At 36.3% G+C, this 19,009-nt stretch overlaps 1 protein-coding gene across 1 annotated transcript; it reads left to right on the forward strand.

Annotated features, from left to right (window-relative positions):
* The first annotated feature begins 502 nt into the window (after positions 1-502).
* Positions 503-10,875, forward strand: LOC149529435 (cellulose synthase A catalytic subunit 4 [UDP-forming]-like). Its single transcript, XM_089810952.1, has 14 exons — positions 503-674; positions 1,801-1,996; positions 2,086-2,225; positions 3,132-3,213; positions 3,306-3,438; positions 3,657-3,929; positions 4,402-4,747; positions 6,047-6,184; positions 6,276-6,401; positions 6,553-6,765; positions 6,885-7,167; positions 7,725-7,924; positions 8,046-8,396; positions 9,996-10,875. The coding sequence occupies exons 1-14, from the start codon at positions 600-602 to the stop codon at positions 10,578-10,580; spliced, it is 3,141 nt and encodes a 1,046-aa protein (XP_089667078.1). The 5' UTR covers positions 503-599; the 3' UTR covers positions 10,581-10,875.
* The last annotated feature ends 8,134 nt before the right edge of the window (positions 10,876-19,009 follow it).

Below are 19,009 nucleotides of genomic sequence, written 5' to 3' on the forward strand. Positions count from 1 at the left end.
TCAAATCCATCCATCTGGTAAGAAAATTCTGTTAACGTGGCTCAGCATAAAATAATCCAAACCATCCAACTATCTGGTTGGAAAATTCTGTCAACGTGACTCAGCTTACATAATACTAAAGACTCCAAATTTGGTTATGGAGGCGGGGTCCTTTTCGGTTGCTTGCTGTTGAAACAGTCCATCATGCGGTGTTTCTTTCCCCTGTATCTTCACTTCTAAGACTTCAACAACATACGAAAACTACACGATACCCAATAACACCATTTTATCAAATAATATACAAAACCAGTTTGCTGATCACCCGAATGAATTCATAAGACAACGTGAATTTTAATCAAGATCCCCATTTTTGTTGGTAACACAGCGTAAGTTGTAATCAAGATCCCTGTTTGTTGTAACCATTCATTCGGATTTGGGCCCTCCTTAACTCGTGACAGCAGAACCTACAGTTGGTAGCAAAGTTGTTGCCATTTCCATTACATACATCAATTTTAAGGCTAAACCAGAGCAAGAACAACAACCAGTGCAACATGATCAGACCGCTGGGAGAAGAGGCTTGTTAAAACCAGTGATCTTGCTTGTGCTTTTGTGAGGGCATTATGGAGGCCAACGCAGGACTCGTTGCAGGTTCCTTTAAGAGAAACGAACTCCATGTCTTCCATGGACATGATGAGGTGATTGTTGGACGCATTTTTAATGTGTAACGTTTAGAATGTACTTGAATATCTTGTACAGTATCTTGAATTTTGGTCTTAACTCTTTTTTAAGAGTTGTATTGAGTTTTTTAATGTATCAACTAAGACTCTAATCTACAACCTTCCATTTCTTACTTAGAGTGCTTTATTACCAAGCCATTGATCTTTTTAGGACAAGCCCATCAACGATTCAAATGTGTCTTATTTCTAACACTCCCACTTAAACCACTTTATAGAACACTTGAAGCTCCTAGCATGGTCTGGTCCTCATATCATGTTGAACTTTTGTACTTTCATGGATTAGTTAGAACTTTTGTACTTTCATGGATTAGTTAGGATTTAAATGTATAATTTTCTATTTTATATTAGAAAAGCTATTGATCCTTTTGGACTTGAATCTATGTCTTTTTTTTTAGCACTAAAGTGTTCTATTATTACTATTGGTCCTTTTAGAACAAGTTCATCTTTAATTAAAATAACTTATTTCCAACATTCCATTTAAACCAAAAGAGAATTCTTAGAACTCTTTGTTTGAACTTTTTCTAATATCATATTGAACATTCATAGATAACTTCAGATTCAAATACATAATAATCTACTGCCAAGCTACTGACATAACCTTACATTTACATTTCGTGCAAGAGTGCTCTACCATTACGATTATTATAACAAGTTCATCTTTGGTTCAAGTATAGCTTATTTCCGATACCCCACTTAAACTACTGTATAAAATGCTTTGGGCTCCTAATGTGGTCTCGTTCCAAAACGATGTTGAACTTTTCATGGGTTTTATAGGACTCGGATACGACCTTCCATTTGCTGTAGCAATGCTTGACCATTACACCACAAGCCATTTTTACGATCAGTCTTCTTTGATTTGAGCGTGGCTAATTCCCAATAATTAAAAAAACCTGCAAGTTAACCACCTGATTTTTGGCACGAAGACCGAAGTCCTGACCGATGTAGAATTTCCACATTTCTCCGATGCTAATACAAATTGTCTGTAACCATATGAATGCTTTATGCTTTTCTTTCAAAAATCTCAATTTATATAGTTTAATCTCAAATTCTGAAAATGTAGTAATTCTTGTTGAATGCATTGCAGCCAAGTCCTATAAAGCTTTCATCTACGCCAGAATGCCAGATTTGCAGAGATATCATCGATCGTAATCCAGATGGAACAATGTTTGTAGCGTGCAATGAGTGTGGGTTCCCTGTATGTCGTCCCTGTTATGAGTACGAGAGAAAGGATGGTGATAAACGCTGTCCTCAATGCAAGACTAGATACAAACGACAGAAAGGTACCACTTTTCGTCCACTAATTCTGTATTGAATTAGATCGGTCAATGTATTCCGTGTCTTCAATATTGAAAAGTGATCAACTCAACAGGAAGTCCCCGTGTTGATGGAGATGATGATGAAGATGGTGGACTGGATGACTTCGAGCAGGAGTTTAACATGGAAAAAGCTGGCACTGCACTCAGCATCTACGACGGACCACCTCCAGCTGCCCCCATTGCTAACCGCTCGGTAATATTACACTTTGCAAATGTCTAGTGTTTCTGTAGTATATGAAATCAGACATGAGTGAAAACTTAACGTGGAGATGTTAGTAATTCAATTGGCTGAGTGCAATTGAATACAATTGGGGAGATGATGGAATATATTTTGATTATCTTATCTAAAGATTTAAACTTTCAAAGACAAGATCAAAATGGAAAAGTTTAAACAACAAACTCTAAGCCTAGCTCATTTGACATCACTATAATATTTTCAAAAGCCCCAGTTGCCAGAGTAATTTCATATGAACAGTCTAAGGATCTATCTAGTAGCATAATTTTAAATTAACTATTTAAGCAAGTCAAGGTTCAGAGTATAATACTTAAACTAAAATATATGAGACAAATTCAATCCTTGAGGTGAATTTGAGAAGCGGATACCTTCCTTGTAGCATCCAAACTACCTAAATTAAGGTCTCTCTATTATCGTGATTTTAGTTATTGCGATTTTAGATGAGTTGTTTAAACAAGTGAAAGCTTTGAATCGAATAGTAAAACCCAAAATAATTGGAACAGATTCAATCTGCGGCTGAATTTAACAAGGGCATTCCCTTCTTTATGACATTTGAACCATCTAAGCAAGGACCCTAGATGAGATGTTAAAACAAGTTAAAACTTAGATTACACTATTTAAATGAAAATAATAAGAATAAATTCAATCCTTAGACGAGTTTATATCATATTATAATCAGTTTATCCGTAATAGAAACAAAATTTTCATATCTATAATCCAATTGTTTTCAAGAACAAATTTTTTTAACTAAATAATTGAATCTTCCCGTAAGCCGTTACATAATTTTACAGTAATCCATGGTGCACAGAATTCTGTAACCTACACTTTGTTTTCCACTTCATAAACGTATAATGTTTTTTGCAGGAAAATGGAGATCACTATGCATTTTCTGTTCCTCCGGTTTACGACGGCGACAATGCAAGCCTTCGGCGTTATCCCCACAGTGGTATAGTTGCCCCTTGAAAAGACAGCATCTGTGTATTTCATACCATTGATTTTCTCAATATTGGTCATTTTACTGAAACAAAATATATGCAGTTCATGGAAATGGAATTGATCCAAGCAAGGAGCTCGCGTGGAAAGAGAGAGTGGAGAATTGGAAAGCAAAACATGACAAGAAGGGAGACGGCATCAAGGATGGTGATTTTGATCCAGACGAAGATGATTACATGTATGTTCTGTTACACATCATGAGAATTGAATTTATCAATTTATCTTTAGTTTCCGTCAATGTAATCTCTTCTTTGGTTTCCATGGTTAGCTGTGTGCAATCTTAACTATTTTATTGGTAAATTTGTATTGGGCTTCTTTCGGTAAGATTTTCTTTTTTTTTTAACTCCATTACATTTGTAGAAGCTCCCCTGTATATTTAATGGTATTTTATCACAGGATGACCGAAGCCGAGGCAAGGCAGCCATTATCACGTAAGGTGCCGATTCCATCGAGCCTAATCAATCCCTACAGAATTGTGATTGTACTGCGTTTGGTAATTTTGGCATTCTTTTTCCGGTACCGAGTGACAAATCCTGCCAGGGATGCGTATCCCCTCTGGTTGATCTCTGTTATATGTGAGATTTGGTTCGCGCTCTCCTGGATCCTTGATCAATTCCCCAAGTGGTTTCCTATCATGCGAGAGACATATCTTGATAGATTAGCCATGAGGTATTGAAACCACATTTAATCAATTCTTCATTAGTTAGATTTCATACGATAACTTATTGAGATTCAGTTAATTTTAATTGCTCTGTGTTTTATAAATGGTTGGTCCGAAGAATTCATTTCTCATGATTATGAATGGTCTCAACTTACTGGATTCATTTATGCGATTCAAAATGTTCAATTGAAAAACTAATACAATTGAATCCAAACTATATGGATTGGCAAGACTCTGGCAAACTATTACCACATCTATGTGGTATAAAGTACTAAATATATTTTGATATCCACTTCCCCTGTTTAAGCATCACCTAAATGTAATAAATGTGCTAAATGCACCATTCATTGTAAGAAATGATACACTATTATACATCATAAAACTAACTCAAAACTCCCAATAGATCATTTCATTATTGAATACGCCGTAGAATCATGTCTTGATGAATTCATTTGTTTTGAATCTGTTTTGGATTGACAGATATGAGAGGGCGGGAGAGCCCTGCAAACTTGCGCCTGTGGATGTGTTTGTGAGTACAGTGGATCCGCTGAAAGAGCCACCTCTGATCACAGCAAACACTGTTCTATCCATCCTGGCGATGGACTATCCAGTAACTAAGGTGTCCTGTTATGTTTCAGATGATGGGGCGTCCATGCTATCGTTCGATTCATTGTCGGAAACCTCAGAGTTTGCCAGGAAATGGGTTCCCTTCTGTAAAAAGCACAAGATTGAGCCCCGGGCTCCAGAATTTTACTTCTCACAGAAAATTGACTATTTGAAAGACAAGGTCGAGCCAAGCTTTGTGAAGGAAAGACGGGCAATGAAGGTAAGTTTCCTTTGTCATATTATCATATTGTAAATATAGCTGAGATTATATACATAAAAATTATGTAATTAACTATGCTGGTCTCCAACAATGTCCTATATTAACATTCATGTGAGATTTATGAACACCTCCAAATTTCAATTGAAGATAGATCAGACATCATTTTACATTTCGAAAAAATAAGAATTCTACTTGAAATTTCATATAACTGCTATATGCTCACAATATTAATCCACAAAAAGAACTACTAAGCCTTTTCTATTACATAATATGTGATTTCTAGGGCTTCTAAATACCAACTGTGAAAGCTTAAAGCTTAACCAACATCACATGGCTAGATGCTAACCAACGATCACCTTCCCAATTTTATTAGCTACGCTAAAATGCTCGATAATTTTGAGTGTGCACGAAGAAGTATCAATGTGTTTGACCTCAAAGTATAACAGTCCCAATTAGCCCTCGCCATTCTCTAGTTAACACTCATAAACTTCCCTTGACACACTTCGAAGTAATAGTGAAGTGGATGTTTCTAATATAACTGGAAGGAATCAAGAAGGGTTGTATACCTGTGAAATAATTGGAAAAGAATCAACAAAGACTTTTATGCGTTTTTAAGTTAATTATTCGATTGGAATAGAATGCAATGGAATCTTTTTATTGTCCATGATATTCGTTAATTATATATATAAGTTAGTTATAAAGAACAGATAAGGAGAATGTAAATTCAGTTTTAAAAAATAACAATTGTAGAGAGATAATAGAGTGAATTATGCGGTTTATCATTAAAGGTTACATATACGAGATAACAGGGCATTCATAGTTTTACCATGCACCGTGACAAAATACAGATACAATTTTTATCTTCCAATATATAAAAGGTGTTTAATAGATAAAATGACAGAACATAGAATATTAAAAGTAGTTTTTTTGTCACAAACAATTAAAATGAATGATTTATTATTGAACCTACATATGACTAATAATATATAAATTATCTTATTATTTATATATTCAATTAGGATGAAATGCCTAGCTAAATTTATAATTCAAGAAACACATTCTGTACCAATTAAGATCTGAACTTAAAGAACTTTTTCAAAAATAAAAATTCAACATCAATAAATCAATTCACATATACTAATTTAACTCAGTCTCACTCTCCTCTGTTGCAGATGATAATTTTCTAGTTTAACTGCTGATGCATATTTTTAAGGTTCTAGGTTATCATTCATTGAATTTCTGATTTTAGAAATAGTTTAACTTCCAAGGCCTCAATTCAAAGTAATTGAATCTATGCAGCGAGAGTATGAAGAATTCAAAGTGAGAATAAATGCTTTGGTGGCAAAGGCTCAAAAAACCCCCGATGAAGGGTGGGTCATGCAGGATGGAACTCCTTGGCCTGGGAACAACACTCGTGACCACCCCGGAATGATTCAGGTGTGATTGCAGCATAATGCTTTGTTTCTCATCTTTAATTTATCACTAAAGAGTTTTCAATTTAGTCGTCAGCTTATATGATGCTTCTCAGGTATTTTTGGGGAGCGGTGGACCTCATGATGTAGAGGGTAACGAACTGCCTCGCATTGTTTACGTTTCTCGTGAAAAGAGGCCAGGTTACCAGCACCATAAGAAAGCCGGTGCCATGAACGCTTTGGTATTTTCTCAGGGATTTTCCCATATTTCCATTCCTCTAAGTTTTGGGTCTTTTAAATGCTTTCACCATTTTTCATTATGTCATATGCACTTGCAAATTTTAAAGATTCCAGGTATGATACTGACGGATATAATTGCCAACTTTGCCCTAGGTTCGAGTTTCTGCTGTTTTGACAAACGCTCCATTCATTCTGAATCTTGATTGTGATCATTACATCAACAACTGCAATGCTGCAAGAGAGGCAATGTGTTTCCTCATGGACCCTCAGCTGGGGAAAAAACTGTGCTATGTTCAGTTTCCTCAAAGATTTGACGGTATCGATCGTAATGATCGATATGCAAACAGAAACACTGTCTTCTTTGATGTAAGCAGACAAATTAATGGATAAATTCGTTCGGTTCTATATTAATTCGGATTATGCCACGGATAAGCTTACAGAGAATAGTACAAGGCTTTAACATTTAATGCATTGTGGTAATGTAGATCAACATGAAGGGCTTAGATGGCATCCAAGGACCTGTATATGTGGGTACCGGATGTGTTTTCAATCGGCAAGCCCTATATGGGTATGATCCTCCAGTTTCTCAAAAGCCAAAAAAGATGACATGCGATTGTTGGCCATCCTGGTGTTGTTGCTGCTTTGGCGGGGCTCGCAAAAAGGGAAAGAAGTCATCAAGGAAATTATTTGGCAGAAAGAAATCATCTAAGAAAACAGAATTAAGTCCTCCCATTTTCAGCCTGGAAGAAATTGAGGAAGGAATCGAAGGTTAGTAATTTTTTTCATAAGCTGCAATTTGTGAGCTAAAAAGTTTAAAGGTTTGTGCGAAATGAGGATTTTCAGCTTTCAAGTATAGATTGAGATAATGTGTAGTCTGTGCTCTAAACATCAAATGGTTTGATGGTCAAATTGTCATGTAAAACTGGTAAATTGCTATCAAATTTTCATTGGAAAAATTATATTTAAAGTTTGCCATATACGTAGCGAAAGGAGAGCTAGCGGTTGAATTTACAACGAATTGAAAAACCACAGACTTTACCTTATAATAGAATCTGTTCTGTACCAGCGTTGCCCAAAATCTGTACCTTAGAAGGAGTTGATAGTAATGCGTTCGAGTAACAAATCAAGAGGCCTAAAGTGACAGGTTGAAAGAGGATAAAATCTATAAATGGCATTTTAGCTCAAGGTGGAAGCCGTGGTTGAAAGATGTTAATATTCTAAAAATGGCATCTCAGTCAAAAGTGGTTAAAAAGGAGTTAATTTATCATATGTTTTAAAATTAAATTTATCTGGACAATGCTGATGGTCTGCAAATTGTTTTGTAGGCTATGAAGATCATGAGAACTCAACATTAATGTCACAGAAGAACTTTGAAAAGAAATTTGGGCAGTCTCCTGTCTTCATTGCTTCCACTCTAATGGAGAAAGGTGGCGTTCCAGAGTCTGCACACTCAACTTCTCTTATTAAGGAAGCCATTCATGTGATTAGCTGTGGATATGAGGAGAAAACGGATTGGGGAAAAGAGGTAACTGTTATAAAGTATCTCAAAAACTATTCATCATAACATTATTTACTCAAATTCCTTTCAAAACCCTGCTTACCTGATCAAAAACATTATTTACTCAAATTGTTGATTTCTTGTGCAGATTGGTTGGATATATGGTTCAGTGACAGAGGATATATTGACAGGATTCAAAATGCACTGCCGTGGTTGGCGATCTGTTTACTGCATGCCTACTAGGCCAGCATTCAAGGGATCTGCCCCCATCAATCTGTCAGATCGTTTGCACCAGGTTCTCCGTTGGGCATTAGGTTCTGTAGAGATTATGATGAGTAGACATTGTCCTCTGTGGTATGGTTACGGTGGAAAGCTTAAGTGGTTGGAAAGATTTGCCTACACAAACACAATTGTGTACCCACTAACGTCGATCCCACTCTTGGCTTACTGCACACTTCCGGCAGTGTGTCTTCTCACAGGAAAATTCATCATTCCCACGGTATGCATGCAGTAATTCAAATGTTTTTCAATCACTTTATTCATCATTTATGTAGAATGGTGGAACACAAGCTTTCTAGTATCATAGATGAGCAGTAGTGTAATAGATTAGTTTAAGTTACACCATTGGAGACTTGGGAGATCATGTAGGATCTACGGTTTGGAATTAGAGTGGAGTTTATGCAAAAGATTTGTACCCTGTGAATCATGACATCATTAGTCTTCGTAGGCTTAGCTGGTATAATGCAGACGACCATTACTCAATTTTGTTGCTCTAAATGTAGGATGTCTCTGACTTAGTTCTGCCGTGTTCTTATCATTCCCTGCCTAAACATATGATGTTACTTTAGAAAGAATAACTGTATAAAACCCATAGACTCCACATAGGAATTGTTGTGGAATAGAGCTTAACAATGCAGGCACTAACACAGTATTAATTGATGCAACTCTTATTATTATCAAATGATTGCTTTCTTATATTATATCCAGCTGTTCATTAGTTTTAGTGAGCAACTTATCAAATTTACGGGAAATAACCTCATGCTAATCTGAAACATTTTCAATTGTGCTATGAAACATTAGATTTCCTACAGAACAAAAGGTGAAACCAGAATCCCACATATTTCCATGGAAAAGACCAAGAAAATAAATTCAAGGATTTGAAGAAGCAAAGCATAATCATGTCCTACCCTAAGTACTCATACACAGACAACCTCCATTTGTGAAAAAACGGGTACTTTTAGAGAGTTAAGACTCCTACGAGCACAAGAGAACAGTAATGAATAAAATACAAAATTGATGGGTAATTAAGATGACATACAAAACGAAAAGGTGCGAAGATAGAACATTCTGAAATATACAACATACAAAACGAAAAGGTGCGAAGATAGAACATTCTGAAATATACAACTTACAACTTCTGACTGGTGAAAATTAAGACTGTAAGAAAGAGCAATAACGTAGAAAACAGAAAATGCAGGGTAATTGCTACGGCCTAAAAAATTTAAAAGATAAATTGCAGAGAAATAACTTTGTGTAAAATGCAACTCCTCAACAGGCTACAAGACTACTTGACCAAAAAGACAACTATTGAAGTAGAGAAACAATGTAGAAGACACAAAAATGCAGGGTAACTGCCATGGCACACCCAGCATTATTGAACAAACTATACCAGAGAAAATTCCACACAACATAAAAAACTACCAACTATCAAATAAAGCTAGACTGACTAAACAGAGTATTTGCAAGCTGCAGCTTCTGGAATCATGGTGATAACTTGTAAGTAGTGAGAGGAGGTACTATTTGAGTTTACTGGGTTTTTACATCTACTTAACACAATTGGGATCAATAGCCCTCGTTCCCAATAATATTTTAAATAGCAATTGCCTCTAAAATTTTAGCAAAATGGGTCTGGAAGATGAACCCAAAAATCCTGAATCTGCTACAATATACACACTACTGGGTTTGCACGCTGCACCTGCGCATTATTTATACCGTGCTATCTTTTTATTCTCATATATGTAGCTACTTGTGTGAATAATCAGTAAACCAAATGCACTGTTCTCTGAAATAACTTTACAAACAAAATTTTACTTTGCAGCTGACCAACCTTGCCAGTGTATGGTTTGTGGCGCTATTTATGTCGATCATAGCAACTGGAGTACTAGAGCTGAGATGGAGCGGCGTGAGCATTGAAGAATTCTGGAGGAACGAACAATTCTGGGTGATTGGGGGCGTCTCAGCTCATCTCTTTGCAGTATTTCAAGGGTTACTGAAGGTTTTGGGCGGTGTGGACACCAATTTCACCGTTACAGCCAAGGGAAGCGAAGAAGGAGATGAATTTGGGGAGTTGTACCTTTTCAAATGGACCACGCTGCTCATTCCCCCAACTACTCTGCTCATACTGAATCTGGTGAGCGTGGTGGCGGGCATATCAGATGCAATAAACAACAGTTACAGCTCATGGGGGCCTCTGTTTGGGAAGCTCTTCTTTTCCTTCTGGGTCATACTTCACTTGTATCCATTCCTCAAGGGTCTCCTTGGCAGGCAGAACCGCACGCCAACCATCGTCATATTGTGGTCGGTTCTTTTGGCTTCCGTGTTTTCTCTGGTCTGGGTCCGGATTGACCCCTTTTTGCCCAAATTTAATGGCCCTATTCTTCAGCAATGCGGCGTCGACTGCTAGCTTCAGTCCTTACGCCATTTATTAAGAGTGTTTAGATAAGGGCTCATAACTACCAGTAATTGGTCTCTGGTTCGAGTTTATGTAGATTTACACTCTATTTCCGTAGAGCCCTTCTCTTGGCTTGGCTGCTATTTCGAGAAAAAAGAGCCCTTCTATTGGGGCGCAATGCATAAAATTGTAGCTTGTATTCCCGCGTGAAAGAATCGGCTTGTATTCCCTGATATGAAAGAATCATCCGATGGCTGTGGGCATGATATATAGAACATGTATGAGAATTTTATTATGATTTCATTCACATTGATGTATTTTTTGGGGCTACCACTTTTACCAAAATCTGGATTTGCTCTTTAAAAAAACAGAAAATTTGGGTCTATTTTTTCCTAATTTGTATCTAATGATATGCATAATTGTAATGTATGTATTTAATGATATATTTTTGTAAGGATTGTCATGTTTTATATAAAATAAAGTAAAAATTAATTACGAGAGAAGATTTTTTTGTTAAGGTTAATTTGTTAATTTATTTGTAAATAATACAATATGAAATAGGATGTAAAAGTAAATATTTTTTCAAGTATAGAATTTTTTTCTAAAATCATACTTTTTCTTAAAATTGTGGTACCTTTCATATCATTAATTAAAAGTTGTCAATGGTCAAGCAATTTTTAAACTCTACCAAAAATTGTTGCCCACAAAGTATTGTGATTCCCCCCTTCTAGAATATGATTTAGGAATTGGAATTTAAAATCCTTGATTTGGGATTTTGGAACCTGAAATCCAAATTACGATTTTCAAAATTTATTTTGGGACAATTTGATTCAAACCCAAAAACGTTTGATATTCAGAAAATGTTATTTCAAACCTGTTTGGTTCAAAATACGAATATATGGTTCAAAATACGAATATACGGTTCAAAAGATGAATATAAAAGTTATAGCGAGAAAGGCAATTTGTATCTCCAATTTGTTCAAGAACCTGTTCATGGTGCTTCCAACTCCACCCATGTTGAAAGGTCGATGCTCATTGCAAAATAAAAATCCCAGAAAAAAATTAAAAGGAAGATGAAAGAAATTCTATATGTGTGGTACTAGTTATTTTATTTAATCCAAACATATGAGTAGGTGCAACAATAGCCAAAAAAATTTCCCCAACTTTAAAAAATTGTATTTGTACGAATTTTTGCAGTAATCTTTCTAATTTCTTCAAGTGACACCTGTTATTTTTTACAAAATGACATTCAAAGTGTACCCAAAGTAGATGCAAAGGGTGTCATTTCTTGAAAAGCCCCACTCTCCTAATTACAACTCAATTAAATTTCAAAACTATGTGTAACAATAGGTGCCCAAATGGGCATCCAAATGTCAAACCCAATTAAATTTCACTTTAGTTGGAATCCTCATTTTCAAAAAATGGGAATTAAAACGAGAATTGCAAATAGCAAGTATTTTGAGGGGAGATGGAATTCTTGTTTTGGGGGTCAAATAGGGATACCAATGTTAGAATGTTTAGAATAACTGAAAGGGGGTGAATCAGTTATCCAAGGTCCAGATGTACAATTGAACAAACAAACACTTAAACAACTTCAGATCTTAACATTCATTAACTCGGTCTTTATAGTCAACTTTCAGTAACACCAACTAATTGTCCACTATCCTAAATATAATGGACTTGCAGAATGTAAACATTAACAGTAAATCATCACATATAACATCCACACAAGTTTGACACTAGGATTTAACATAGAAACCCAATTTGGAAAAAAACCACCAATAACTATTGGAAATATTATGAAAGGCTAACTGAGAGGGGAGGGGTGAATTAGAAACTTGTAAAAATTTAATCCTCGATTACCAATTAAACCTTCACATGTATTATGATCTAGTTGCATGCATGAAAAAATGAAAACATGAAAGCATACATAACACTTTAACACATAATTTGGTGACCCATAAACCTTCCAAATAGAAAGTAAAACTAGGGTGGGGATAATACCCACAAGCTTTAGTACTGCAATATAAATTTGGTCGGTTAAGGCTTACAATGATCACTTATGATGATCTACCTTATTAGGAGCAATAAGGACTGTTAGGTCCACCATGCTAAAGGATTTACAAACATACAATGAAGTATGCACTCAGCAAAGAGATTTACATAAGATTGTTAGGTCTACCTTATTAAAGGATTTGATTGATCCACCTATTAGGATGAAACAATAGTTTGATCTCTGATTTGCAACTTGGTTTGTTGAATGAGATACCTTTGAGTGTAAAATCACCTTACTGTGATAGATAAAACTTTGTTGCTCCTAATACTACTTATGGCCTTCTACTTTTCTCTTATGCTCTCTTCTACTTATTACATTACTTCAATACTCTATTTCATCACACTTTGGATGTGATACAATACATTACATATATACCAATCCAATTAATCAAATTACAAAGTTGGCCAAAATACAAGTTTACACAAAATGCACAGAGTCAGCTCATATTGCAGGAACTTGGGTTCTGAAGATTGACTCAGTGAGGTTTTGATACTCAACATCCATTGTCAATGCTCGACATCATCATGCACTCAATAGATGTAGAAGCTTGGTCCATACTAATCACTTCCAAGTAGTCTTGAACTTGGTCTACACTAGTGACTTGGTGAATACTGTGAAACTCAACATATAAATTGAATCACTTGGTTAACACTGAGTGGTTCGGTCAACACTAAATTCTCATTGTTATAACTGTGAACTCACTAGCAACTGTAGAGCTCAATTTACACTGAGAAGAAGAAGAGAGACAAGATAGTCCCCCCCCCCCCCAAATGTAGAGTGTCGATTAGTGATAGTTGCTCCCATGTAGAAGTTGATCCATGAATGCTAAATAATGTTCCTCCCCTTTGAAAGAAACAATGGCAAAGGTACAGGTGAGATGCTTCCCCTATGTGTAGAAAGAATCTCGAAGATGAATGATGTCTCTGAAACTTGCTTAACTGTCCCTATGTCAATGCTAATGGTCGCTCCTTCCAAAACTGCTGAAAAGAACAAGTGCAAATCTAGCAAGGATGGATGTAGAACCTATCCCAAAGAACCATCTCTCTCCTCAAATGATAAAGAGACCTCCTACAACTGTTGTTCATAAGAATCCACAATCATATCAACCTATGAAGACCGATCATGTAGAGAATGGACAGGAGGGTTAGAGTGAGCCCTTGCAACAACTAAAGAAGGATCTACTTTATCAAAGAGAAGATGTATATCATCAATGACATCCCCCAAATCTGTTATGTGTGACTCCACAAACAAACTTGAAATGTCTGTCAAGAAGTCATCCACTAATGCTGGAGCTAGAAGACTAGGTGCACCCTGTTGTGTTGGACCTATCACTGTGGCTATATATGCATATGAAATGTAATGATGTCATGACCTCTCCCTGTATCTATCAATGGAATCCCACATATCTAAGTCTGTTGAACCACTATCATCGATGTCACTATCAATTTCCACATTGTATGAAGTGTGGAGAGGAATAGAGGATAAGCTTGGTGAACTTTCCTCAAAGCGTACATTCCTCTCGATAAAAATCTCATGAGTCTCAAGATCCATAAGTTTGTATTCCTTAACAATATCTTCATATATGATGAAAGTACAAGGCTTAGGTGGTGGTGCCTTGCATCCCCTGGAAGATATGTTTGTCCATGTTGGACAACCAAAGACTCTGAAGTGTTTCACAAATAGTTTTTTGCTGCACCATGCCTCAAAAGGAGTCTTTCCATCTAAGGTATTATGAGGAGACTTGTTAAGTATGTGATTGGCACTGCTAATAGCTTCTACGTCAAGTGTAGGATCAAGAGACTTGGCTTGAATCATGCAACTTGCCATAGACTTAAGAGTTTGTATCCTTAGTGCTGCAACATCTATCTTGTGTGGACTGAATGCTGGTGGATTCTAAAGATCAATACCCTCAAGTGTTCAAAAGTCTTTAAGTCATGTGTTCACATATTTGCTTTCATTGTCCATCTAAAGAACTTTGATGGTTTTCCTTGATTGCTTTTCAACATGAGCCTTGAAGGCTAGAAACTTATCCAACACTTTATTCTTGTGATGAAGAAAGTAGACCCATGTGTAGCATGAAAATTCATCAATGAAAGTGACGATGTAGTGACCCTAGTTGACTGATGTCATTGCAAAAGGACCTGCTAGAACTATATGAACCAACTGAAGAACAACTGGTGCTCTTGAAGACTTCCCTTTAGCGAACTTCTCCTCTTGATGCATATCCACTGAACGTGTTGAACATTCACCTTTGGAAAAGTTGGTTGTAGGTAGACCTTTGACCATATTGTTTGAGCAAAGTTGATGAAGATAGTGGAAGGCAAGATGTCCATACCGCTCATGCCATAATGTACTTTGTGAATGAGATTGAGTCAACAAGGCATGTGAAGGATACTTAGGCACAAAGTGGGAGAAAGAATACAACCTTGTGTCATGATTAACTTTCCCCACTGCAACCAATGAATCATCTTTTAGATTGTGCACCATTACTGAATCGAGAAGGAACTCAACTTAATTGTCATCTCTATAGTGAGTGATTTGGTAAATTCAGAGGAGATTAGATATTAGGTTAGGAACATAGAGAATGTCTTTTAACTCTCTATTTTCCATCTCCACATGTCCTTTCCCTACAACTTCCATTTTTGTATCATCTCCTACAAAGATGTGTGGTACCTTAGATTGCTTCAATTAAGAAAAGTCTCCTTTTGAAGAACCCATATGATATGAAGCATCAAAGTCAAGAATCCATTCCACTAAAGAACTTGAGTTTTCCATAAGTGCTTTCCCTTTGCCCTTTGAATCTAAAGATGAAGATCCTTTCTCCATATAAGCATTAGGCAGTGGAACATTGTGTTTCTTTATGATAACACTCATGTTCATCATGACTTGTCTTCTTGCAATAGGTGCACTTTTTCTTCTCCTTATTAGTGTCCCCCTTTTGTTTGAATTTGAGGAAGACTTGCCTTGTTGATTGGATGGTGGTGGTGTCTTTTCTGTATCCTCTTGTGTGTTAGTTTTCCTTTATTTGAAGTTTGACTGACTGAATTTTGAGAACCCTCATTATTGGCCACCAATGCCTTAGACTTGGACAAATTGAGAATCCCCATTGATTGCAACTTCTTTTCTTCATCATCCAATAGTTGAGCATAATGATCAAAAGTGACTTTCTGATAGGTAGCCACTAATGTAGTCTTGTGGTGTTATAAGAAGAAACAAATGTGGAGTACTCAAATGCCAGACTATTATGAATGAGATAGATTAACCTGTCATCTTTAATAGGACTACCACAATCATCAAGCTTCATTCTTAATTCATTCACCTTAATGATGAAATCCTATATAGAATCAAATATCTTAGGATCAAGGGAGACAAGCTCATCCTCTATTTTGTAAACATCCTCCTCGAACACTTTACCATATAGGTTTTTGAGGGCATCCCAAGCATCCTTGGATGTCTTATATTTCTCAATCTGATAGAAGATTTTCTCTTCAACTCCTAACATAATATCACCTAGGACTTTCCTATCTATCATTTCCTAAGCAGAGATTTCACTTCTAGATACTTGATCACCTGTTGGTTTAGGAAGGGTACCATCAACATATTGAAAAACTTCATTATGCATTAATTGACACCACATTTTAATAGACCATGTAGCATAGTTATGTGGTGTTAATTTTAGAAACTTAAAATTTCCCATGATGTAAGAAATGAAAAATAATAGTAGGAAGAGAGGAACACAACACCAAGAAACACCCCCCCTTTCACTCAATCAAGAAACCCCCCAAAATGAAAGATTTTGGCACTTTATACTTAGTGCATTTACAATAGCCAAGTGTCAATTTTGGCCTTAGTGGACTTTTGATTTTGTCTTTTTACAACTTCCTTATAGAGTACAAATCTAGAACTTTACAATGTGCAACAATTTTGAAGCAATATAAAGCAAAGAAAGGACCTATTTCTAAAAGTGGTACTTTTTTCCACACAAGCCTATAATCTGATTGCAGATCTAAAAAGTAGACAAAAAATAACACACTTTCAAAAAAAAGGGAACCTAATTTTGAGTCCAAATGAGCCCGTACAGAGCAATTGAAGTTGCAAAATGCAAGATTAGATAGGTACAATCACCAAAATATGCAATTTCTGACAAATCCATAGACCAAAAGTAGAAAAGAACTGTACTACTAAAAAGCTTAGGAAATTCTAGCCAAAATGAAAAAAGATTACACCTGATTTGGAGCTCAAATGACTGAGATATGGCCTCCCAAAGTTGGAGTGTCAAATCTAAAATGAATCTGGACAGGGGTTTGATCAGCAAATCACGAGGTTAAATTTGATGGTCGAACGACTATCACAATAGTTCTATTTGGCCTCAGGATGATGGTAAGATGACCGTCAATTTTAAGATAGTGAACTACTGATGTCAACAAAAAAATCTTACTACTAACGTGGCTGATGATGTGTCATACAAACCATAAAGAAAAAATGACATGGCTATTGTGTGTACTCAAGCTAATGTGGTAGAGGTAGCGCTGACTATGTTGCTGACTGTGTTGGAGGGTACTATCACTCTGACTGACGTGGATGCCTATGTGGTTGTCTACAGTTGGAGCTAATGTGTGCCACATAGTGTAGAGTTGGCCAGAAGTGCAGGTGGAGTCAAACATGGTGTGCGTAGTGTTCTGCTATGTGTCCAAGTTGTAATGCCACAAATTGTACAAAAAATGGTCAGAAATTCTACCCCTATCAGGAGATCATTACTAGCATCAGTGAGTTGTTCTCATGGGGGCCGCCGGTGGAGGCTTGGTCGAAAAGGGAGTTTCGCATCCAATGATGTTTTGAAAATCGGTGGGAGGGGAACTTTAATTATCCCACATTGCCACAGGAGATAAATGTTGTTGTGAATATAAATAGAGGCTGTGATTTATAAAACAAATAGACCCATTGGTTGTGTTGTGAAGTCACCGTGGTTGTCGAAATTCGACTGCTATTGTTGTCGAATTTGTAGCAAATTAATCTATCAGGAATGTTATTGAAGCCGCCAGATTATGATGGTTGCCTAGTTGGAATGTGGTCAAGCTAGCTTGTGGTGGCCAAAATAAAATGGAATATTCTATGGGGGTTGGGGTTTCATTGCCCGATTCCTACAAAAAAAGTTTCTTTGTACGCCCTACTGGCCAAATTTTTTTTTGAAAAATACAAAAATTCAGAAAATATTCCAAAATATATAGAATAATTACAAAGAATATCGAATACATATATGAACCAAATTAAATGCACAGATCTAATAGATCATACTAGATTTGCAAATCAACCTTCAGGTGCCAGTTTGCAAAAAAATTTGCCTCAAATTTGACTATGGCCCAATATAGGCAAATTTATAGTCAATTTTCACCGAATCGACGCTTTGGACACAACAGTGAGGTTCGCTTTGGCCCTAGATGCTCCCAATATCTATGGATAATTTGGATCTGAATCAAGGTGCCCTCCGAGAGGTGAAGCGAGAATGGTCTCGAATGGCTATGTAAAGAGAATCGCCCTCAACTTTAATGCCATGTAAGAATTTTCCTTAGGGAAAAGTCACCCAAGATCAAGGAACTCAAGCACAAGCACAATAGTACACCAAAAGAGTATGATCAATATGAGAATGAATATCTCAAAAAAATGTACATGCACACTAGGAGTGCCTATATATAAAGGCCTCTAAGATGCATCTAGAATGGTTCTAGAAAGAACTAGGAGATAAGCATGACAACTAAGCACACATCCTCCATTGCACATAAATATATGTGCATTAATGAGAGAATAAGTATGACAAGGGGTCTCACATGTAGAGATGTTGTAGACACCATGTGCTCAGATAAAGTGCTAACTCCTATGTTGTAGACACCATGTGCATAATTAGAGTACTAACTTCTGTGTTGTCAACATGGCAACTCACAAGAGTATGCATACTCCTAGGTGACTAACTAATAAATAATAATGCATTAACCTAAGTAAACTTAAGTAAAGTGTAAACAGTAAATACTTATTTACACCAACACTCTTTTATTTCCTGGATGAAAATTGATATGTCACAAAGTTTACCGAATAGAGAAGATACATTGTTGCAAGAGGTCTCCAATGAGCCTAGAATAGTAGATAATTCTGCTTGATAAATAATAATTTGTTGAACAATAAGTTCCAAAACTTTATTCTCAAACTTATTTTCAGCTCTTTGCAATAACTTTTGTTGTCCATTTAGATCTTCATTGTATCTTTGGACTGCCTCTACTAACTAATTCAAAATTGGTTGAGAAGTATCAACCTCTATGCCTGTAGCCTCTAAAATGGCATTCTTGGCATCCTCTATTATCTGGAATTCCTTATTCCTTCCCTCTCTAAGCCT

The sequence above is a fragment of the Cupressus sempervirens genome, chromosome 11 (genome assembly GCF_028749045.1).
Source record: "Cupressus sempervirens isolate cs-2001-9-10 chromosome 11, ASM2874904v1, whole genome shotgun sequence".
In the NCBI taxonomy this organism is placed as follows: domain Eukaryota; kingdom Viridiplantae; phylum Streptophyta; class Pinopsida; order Cupressales; family Cupressaceae; genus Cupressus; species Cupressus sempervirens.